Here is an 8,562-nt window from a genome sequence, read left to right as displayed (position 1 = left end):
AAAAAAAAAAAAAAAACCTCCCAGCATGGATTGGAGAAATTAGCTAAGCCAAGTTTTGCCACTGCTCAGCACTGACCACACAGAGAGCTCCCAGCTGGGCTCAGCTCACCCAGAAGCAGCTGTTCTGCCTGGGCTTCGCACCCCTTTGTCCAAGTCCCCTTTGGCAGACTTGGAGAAGCAGTCCAGGAGATTTAAGGAAGGCAAAGGCAGCTTTTAAAAGCCACTCCTCACATTGCACCCAATGTGTGTTCTAGTCCCAGAGCTAGGAACTGCATCCCACACAGGGTAGTCTGGGAATACGGGGGAGCCAAGGGGGAAGAGAATTGTGCACGACTGCTGAAAACTGATCGTTTAACAGTGGGATGCAGCAGAGAACAGACATTTAAAGCCCATTTTCTTGCAGCACTACCAGCATTCACTGGGACAGAAGAGCCAATTAGATCTACTGTATGCTGTAGCAATGAGAAAACTAGCTGAAAATGTCCTTCATCTGAAAGGCCATGTGGCCACAACAGGATCATCCATGTTTACCTTAAAAAACCCTCAGGATGGAGGGTTTTTTTGTGCTCTCCCTGATGGCATTAAGATCCTGTAGGTTTATCTCTCTTTTAAATAAGCAACCGTTACATGCCCTCCAGCTAAAACTTAGCACCATCATCCTCAGTGTCCATGAGGAAACTTTTCGGAAAGGTAGAGCACACAGTCTTGCCAAAGCTGGAGGGGAAGGGAGAGGGGAGATATGCTGGTGCTTGTCTGAAAACCCTTGGCACACCTTTGGTTACAGGATGAAAAAGGAAGACGTGGAAGGTTTGGCCACCTGATTCTTTAAGATGTTGTTAACCCAGGAGGGAAGGGGGGGGAGGATGGGACCGTGGTTAATCCGACCAATCGTCCTCATCGAACTCTGAAGAGTCGTCCTCAGAGTCGCTGTATTCTACAGCGATGCGGCGTGACAGAATCGTTGCCACATCATTGCCCACAACGTCCCGCTTCTCCTGTTCCCGCTGCTCCTCCACCTTGCGGAGCTGGAAGCCTGTTGGGAAGAAGGTGACAGAGGGGGATCACTCAAAGGCTTTGGTCACACCAAATCTCAAAAGCAGCCCTTCAATGCAGACTTCAAGGCAGTCTTCTAAGCAAGACAGCCTGTCTTCTGCCAGCAATCGCTGGAGACACAGTGGGTTAACACTGGGGGGCGAATGACAGCCAGAACAGGCAGGGGGACAGGTGGAACAGGAAGCGAGCAGTTTCCGTGCTCTTCCGAGGGTTTACACCACAGCCATTCAGCCCACTTGTAAACCTGGACCGCCCCAACTCTGGAACTACCTTCTCCAAAGACAGAGGGAAAGTTGTCAACAGGTGGGCAGACAAGGAGAGCCCACAAGGGATAGGTCCCAAGCAGCAGGGAAGTGAGAGCACTGCCTGTAATACAGCTCCCAAGTGCTCTTGCGCAGGGTACTGTGGGGTCTTCCCAGAGGCAAAGGAAAAAAATGGTACTGAAACAAAGCTAACTTACCTTGACGAATAGCTGACAGCAAATCACTCCTGGCATCACTAACTGCAGGCAGGGACGACTTGGGCTTGGAGGTGGAGGTATCTGAGGGTAGAGGAGGGGCTGGGGGGCCATCCAAGCCACTGGAAGTTAGAGGTGGTGGACCAGGAGGAGGTGGCGGTGGAGGGGGAGGTGGTGCACTCCCACTGCCCGGCTGGGGCAGCGGAGGTGGGAGCACACTCGCATATTCGACCGCTGGAGGGGGCGGTGGTGGCGGCGGGGCAGCAAACTCGGGGTGGGGAGGGAAGGAGGGCGGTGAGGGTGGTGGGGGGGTTCCTGGGGATGGGAAGCCCATGGGAGCCGGTGGAGGTGGACTGCTTCCCATCAACGGCGGTGGTGGAGGTGGTGCTGGAGGGGGAGCAAAGCCTGGTCTGGCCCCAGAGGGAGATCCGATCGGAGGAGCTGGTGGCGGGTGACTCGGGCTAACCAGGCTGGATCTTTTGGTCCCTCCAGAGCCAGAACCTCTTTGGTTATCTACTGGATAGCTGTCGTAATGGAGACAGTGGGGGGAAGAGAGAAAGAGAGAGAAAGAGAGAAATAAGGCTGTTAGCTGTGAGACCCAATTTGATTGATACAATCTCAATTTTAATGCAGATCATGTGTTTGCTGCAGTCCAGACAAAAAAAAACACCCAACTTCTAGCTTTAACTGCTGTTTTCCTGAAACCTCACTCCTTGGTTTTAGTTCTCCCATGATGTTTCTTTTGGCCAACACGATCGGAACAAAGGAGAGCTTCTGGGGATGGCAAAAATGCTATTATCTGTCCCATCTCCCAGGCTGACAAGGATACGAGCCATCTCACCTCTCCTCAAGAGTCCAGGCATCACTTCTGAGCTCAGAGCAGCCTCTTAGCTTAAGAGCTCCTGCAGCAATGCAAGCCACTACCCCTCCACGCTGAGGTCAGACTTATGACATGCCAAGCAGAGATGTCTACCCTAAGTCGCGCAAGGACTAGTGATTATATCAGGAGAACATATGCTCTCAACACCTGCTAGGAACAGATCTCCTCACTGGATTCCACGGCTTAGAAGCAAAGCGTAGGAACCATGTCTCATGGCTTGCTGTAGGGATCGAAGAGAAAGACACAGAGACCCAATTTGTGGGTAAGGAAAACACTGATTCACGAGTGACTGAATCTTCCATTTATGGGAGTGGTTTCATACCAGAAAAACACTACTGCCCAGAAGATACTGTTATATCCTACGGACATGTAAAGGAAGCCCTAAATTGACATCTCCTTGCACTGTAAAACAGCCAAGTAAGGTACATTTGCTACAAAAACGTCACAGATTTTAACAGTGCACAGTGCTGATCCAAGACAGACTACTGGAGATCAAATCTAGCTCCCAGGGTTCTTTAAAAACAAACCACCAAAATAAAACCAGAGACGGGAGATCTCTGTGGCTAGGCAGAGATCTAAGCAACTGCAGAAGGCAGCATAAGCCTCATCTGAAAGCTCATCTTAGCTCTGCCCTAGAGGAACACGCTGTAAAGTGGAGTGCTCGGTCTCTTTGACACATCAGAAGAGCCTTTTCTGCAGCATTGCTGCCTTTGGATAAGATGGAGACAACGCAGACCTGTCTATCAGATACGCTTCCTCTTGTTCCTCTTTACTCCATTTTACTGTCTCCCCCCCCCCCTTTCCTTAAAAAAGGAAAATAAAGCTACTCCCTTGTTTTGACCTTTGTGTTCCGAGTCAGCACCGGCCCACAATCCCTAATCTCTAAAGGTGGCTGGAAGTCACCATTTCATCCTATACAGAGCAGCTGCCCCAAACTCACACTGAAGTCTGAGTAGTCAGTTGCATGCTCAGGTCCTTTAATATTACCTACATCTTCAGCATCCACGTTTGCTCAAATGACAGGGCAAATGGCAACCAAAAGAGAAACAAACAAAAGAAACTGTTCTTTGCAGAGCTCTGTCAGGAACACAAGTCTATGCACTTTAAAACTACTGTACTGGAAAAGAGGGACTAGCCAAACTCATGCAATGGAGCCAGACCATTAAGTAGGACTCTGTTCCGTCACAAAGCAAAGCAAGTCTGCTCCAGTTCTTGCCCAAGCCCATTCTTCCTTCCTGTAAGGAACAACGGTGGTCGGGATTTATGGAGAGCTGTTCTGTCTTTGACTCCATCCCTGCCTGCAGCTGCACTTCCCCTCCAGACAGAAGCATTCTGGTTCCTATACAACACCCGTTAGGAAATTATGCTGAACTCTCCCAGCCTGTCTCCTGTCATCCTTTTACACCACCTACTACTACTTGGTGACAGAAGGGATCCCGTAGGCTTACCTAAATTCCACCGGGGGTGGAGGCAGGCTGTCATCTGGGAACGAAGGAGGTGGTGGCACAATAGAGTCAGTCTGCGGCGGTGGCGGGTAGCAGTTCACGTCCATGCTTTCGTTTGAGCCGATGCTGCCGTTCTGATATACCATGTTAGAGGGGTACCTGAGAGAAGGCAACACAAGCACTTCAAATACAGAGCTCAAAAGTAACATCAAAAGCTCATTTTCCCCTCACTCAGAAGAGCTTTGCCCCCTGGAAGGGCTACAACATAACCAAGCAACCATTTGACCACAAACAGCAGCAAGATTAACAGTAAAAGGATCAACCTGCAAGATTTAGGAATTAGTTCTTCCTGGCCAGAATGATTTTGTCCAGCAGAGTGGAACCTGCCCTAAGGTGAGACCTTAGCCACCACAACAGGACACACAGAACAACAACAATGTTAAAGCAACATTTCACAAAATATCTCTATTCCCCAAAGCATCCCATATGAAGAATCAGGTACTGCTTTAACAGTTAACTTCTGCATAATTCTTTGGTTAGAAATGCTCTCCTGGTTTTACACTGCTACCACACACCTGATTTTCAGAATTGCTTAAGCAAGAGTATATGCTTTAGTGAACAAAAAACGAATTAAGAATATTTCCATTAGCATTTGGGTGTAGAGATATGCTTGCAAGAGTGCGTTTTGGCCAGCTTGGACTCAAGGGGCTACCAGTTACACTGCATATCAGTGGCAAAAAAAGAAGAGAGCCAAAAGATGCCAAATAATAAAGCTTGAAAATAGAACATCAGAAAGCCCCCAAGAAACAGTGATGCCATTAAAAATAAGTATCCAAAGCAGAAGCAGTACTGAAGGAAGAGACCACACTCACATTCAAGTTTCAATGAGTTCACTCCACAGAGAAGGGAAAAAGAAAAAGAGAAGTAGTCTTGGAGGCTCTGGACCTCAAATGAATTCAAATGCATGGACACATTTACACTAGAAAACAGGAGCAAGAAAATGGTGCTGTTGTGCTGCTTGATTCCTCTGCTAGAAACCAAACCCGTTCCCCTATTAAACTAAAAGCAAGTTTTATTTTTAGCTGGGGAGTATGATTTAAAAGAGAGATTTTTCTTATATGAAAGGAAGCTGCAAGGAGAGAGCAAGCAAGAAGTGCATTGTGGGGAATTCTGTCTGCTTCCAGCCTAGCTGGTGTCAAAAGTTAAATGAATTCCCAAGCCAGAAGCGCTAAAGAGAGATCTGTAGCTTGAAATACTTGGATGAAGACTGCCTCCGCTTCAACTTTGGGGTGTGAAGAGCCGTTTGCAAAATGTAACAAAGCAATCACACAATACCTCCGAAACGCCACCCTGCTCCTCAGTGTAAGGCCCAGAGGCTAGGTGCGATGAGAAGGGCACTGTAATGGGGTGCAGAGCCAAAGCTCTCAACACTTCTGTGCCCACAAGACAGGCAGCTGAGAGCAGACTTGCTGCTGAAGCTGTTCCTGCCACCTTGTTTAAACTGCACAGCTCCCTGATTTATTTAGCAAATTTTAAATCACCAGACGGATTTACTTTGGAGAATCTGATTAGTGGCAATATCGATCCACACGGTGCAGCAGATCTGGAGAAGCTGCAGAGCAGGGTGAACTGCATTACAATCAACAACACCCACCCACTCCCCCTTGTTGGAGAGGGGAAAAGAGAGCCCCAGACTTGCTTACCCGGCAGGACCGTGTTTGTCCTTTGACTCGACAAATTCTTGCCCCATTTTCAGCTTCTCCCACTCTTCTTTCCGAGTTTTGATTTTCCGTGGGTTCACATTTCCTCGGTTAGGATTCTCCTTTTTCTCTTTCTACAGGAAGAAAGGAAAGGGAGGAGGAATCAAAAAAAAAAAAAAAAAAAGAAAGCCTTGCTTTAAACTCACTGGGAAGGGAAAGGACTAGGACAGACCTGTAGCAGTTTTAAGAAGATATATTCTCAGAGAGGGCTGAGATTTTTTAATTCACTTTCCTAGCTGCTGATAGCTCCAAAGACACACCCATACAAAGCACAGACAGTACCAAAAAGAGACAGTGTCAGATTTCCCCTGTGCAGCCCAGACATCATGCCATCATCGCACTCTGGCATGATCACCTTGAGGGCAGAGAGGAAGGTCAGTTTTCCTCATCAATTCAGTTTTTGGCCTCTGTGTCAAGACTGCCAAATCCTTACCAGCCCCTGGCTCACACGTAGCGCTTTGCTTCAGGTGTGCAATGTGGACACCTGCCCACAAAGAATTAGGTTTTAGCTAGCTTTGTTTTGTATTTTGATACGCCCTACATCGCTTTTGTTATTTTGACTGGAAAATCATTATCTGCTTTGATATTTAATACTTCAGCTGCTTGAAAGCTAAATAAAATATATTCAATTCAATTATTTCATGATGCAGCTTTCAATGCTGGTGAACACGGCTCCAAATCCCCAGGAAACCAAACCAGGAACTCTACCTGCTGTTTTCAGCTTAGACGGTTTTGTCAAGGCTCCTCCTTGGCTTTATTTTAACATTAGGACCTCGCTTTGCACTCCTGAAGGGACATTTTCCTTTCTTTACTCTTCTGCAACAGAATTTATTACAGGACTCGGCACACTGAGGCACCGAGGCTGGGGTATTTGCACCGCTTCAACACTGCACAGAGCCCTGGTGCAATGTCAGAAGGGCAGAAAAGACTCTGATACAACTTTCTCACCTGCTGACTGCACCAGCGCTACGTTTGAGGACTACAAATTAAGCCACTATAACTAAACCAAGAAGGGGGCTTTTTTTTTTCCCTCCTCATCCTTGCTAATTTAAAAGAGTAAAGAGAGGAAAAAAAATTCACTGAACTGATCCTAAAAAGTTTAAGAGATTAAAATCTCAATTTTGGATAGTAACTTTTGAGGCCCCCACAGTCGTCAACATTTGCCACCTCCTTTTCTCCCCTGATGTGCCCCTGCTGGCAGAGATCTCCCATATCCTCACCCTATGTTTCCGCTTCTCTTTCATAATATCCTTGGTGTCCTGAAGCATTTTCTCTTTCCAAAGGTCAAAGAAATATGAAGGATCCGTGTAGAATTTAAGTGCTTCTTTGCCATCATCCCTAGAACACAGAGGGGGAAAACAAACAAACAAACAAACAAAAACCAAAACACACACATAAACAAGGACCAAGTCACTCATTTGTTTGAAGCCCAAAGAAAACACAAGGCACAACCCTACACAACAGTTTAAAAGGTCTCAAATGAGAAGCTCAAACATTCTGCTCTTGCCTCGGTCCTCCATTTCAAAACAGGCAGCAGACCATCAGCCTCACAAGAGCCATCCAGTTGTCCCAGCTCTCCCACTTTCCATTGCTTTCGCCCCCTCACACACTCCATTACTCTGGATTTCAGCACCTGAAGAACTCAACTGCTTTGAACAATCACCAAGAGAGCCGCAGGTCTCTCACTCCAGCTCCCACTTGTTTCTATTATTTTTTTTTGGTGTGAAAAATCCTTCTCCAGCCCAGGAACCCTAAATCAGACCAGCAGCGTCCTTGAAACTCACGAGTACAAACACACACTCCTACTTTGCAGTGCAGCCGCGTCTGGCAGAAGACAGCTGCCTCCAGCTATCTGTAATTACTTTTTACCTGTTCAAAAGATATTTATGGATGCGGGCTAAAGAAATCGCTGTATTCTGACCCCCTTTACTTCCTATCTACAAGATGAAATGGTAGAGCGGGACTGCTAAGGAGAACTGGTTAGACAGCCACAGTGTAGGTCACATCAGATGTCTCAGACCAGGCACAGAAGGCCATAAGAAAGCACCTCCAGATCTACAGGAGTGTGCTGCACCCACCTGGGCGAGAGCCACACATAGATGTACGCGCTGCAGTCAGCACTGTGGCTTTCTGGAAAGAAGCCACAGGCCCACAGAGAAGCACAAGAAAAACATCATCTGCACAACACCTAGCATGCTTATGTAGTGCCAGCCAAGCCTTGCCCCAAGGCAGTCACAAAAGCTACATCAGGTAACCAAACGTATTTTTCCAGCTACGCTCATTCATACAGCCCCAAAAGCAACGTTTCATGTAATCCAGAGGATGGAGATTTCCTGGTGGATCTCACTTTAGGAATGCAATTTCCCATTGGGAACTGCTATTTCAATAAAGCAGCCAAGACACTGCTTCATGGATGGGTAGCAATCTCCTCAGCTGGCTGGGAGGAAGAGATACTCCTTTGCAAGGGAACAAGGGGCCAAGGAGATGCTGTAGCATTACCTGTAAGGGGAAAGGATGTTGAGAGGTGGAGGAGTATTGCAGGTCCCATAGGTTTCAAGGACAGGCACTGGGAGAGAATCTCTGTCAAAGAGCTTCTGGTCCTGTGTAGTGGAGCTTTTGAAGGCCTTTCTGGTGTTAATGCCTTGCAGGGAGACTGTAAGAAAGAGGAGAGAGCAAGTGAAGAACAGCTTGACCCAGGCCAATGACACTGAAGATCAAGTAGCAAACATCTGACTTCAGTTGGAGTTCTTGGCATGCCTAGCACTTCTTAAGGTCAGGGTCCTTTTCCCACAGATCTCTCGGGAAACCCGGCAAATCTCAGATCTTGCTGTGCCAAGATCTGTTGCTGCAAAGACGTGGCTCTCTTGAGAGCTGCTGATGTGGTTTCAAACCCCTGTGACCAAGACACACAGTGCACTGCTGCTCAAACTGCTGAAGAGCCAGTTTTTACCCGGAGACTGGCTAACA

General features: G+C 47.4%; 1 protein-coding gene across 1 annotated transcript in view; it reads right to left on the bottom strand.

The window, feature by feature from the left end:
- The window catches only part of WASF2 (WASP family member 2), a 30,156-nt gene continuing 21,594 nt past the window's right edge, over positions 1 to 8,562 (bottom strand). Inside the window, exons 4-9 of the mRNA XM_068917203.1 lie at positions 8,095 to 8,248; positions 6,816 to 6,933; positions 5,539 to 5,669; positions 3,839 to 3,994; positions 1,514 to 2,034; positions 1 to 1,033 (exon numbers count right to left, since the gene is read on the bottom strand). Of these exons, the coding sequence (XP_068773304.1) occupies positions 876 to 1,033; positions 1,514 to 2,034; positions 3,839 to 3,994; positions 5,539 to 5,669; positions 6,816 to 6,933; positions 8,095 to 8,248 (1,238 nt within the window). The 3' untranslated portion in view covers positions 1 to 875. The remainder of the gene's footprint in view (positions 1,034 to 1,513; positions 2,035 to 3,838; positions 3,995 to 5,538; positions 5,670 to 6,815; positions 6,934 to 8,094; positions 8,249 to 8,562) is intronic.

The sequence above is a fragment of the Struthio camelus genome, chromosome 23 (assembly GCF_040807025.1).
Source record: "Struthio camelus isolate bStrCam1 chromosome 23, bStrCam1.hap1, whole genome shotgun sequence".
NCBI lineage: Eukaryota > Metazoa > Chordata > Aves > Struthioniformes > Struthionidae > Struthio > Struthio camelus.
The sequence above is the reverse complement of the archived record's forward strand: the minus strand, read 5'-3'. Positions and strand labels throughout refer to the sequence as shown.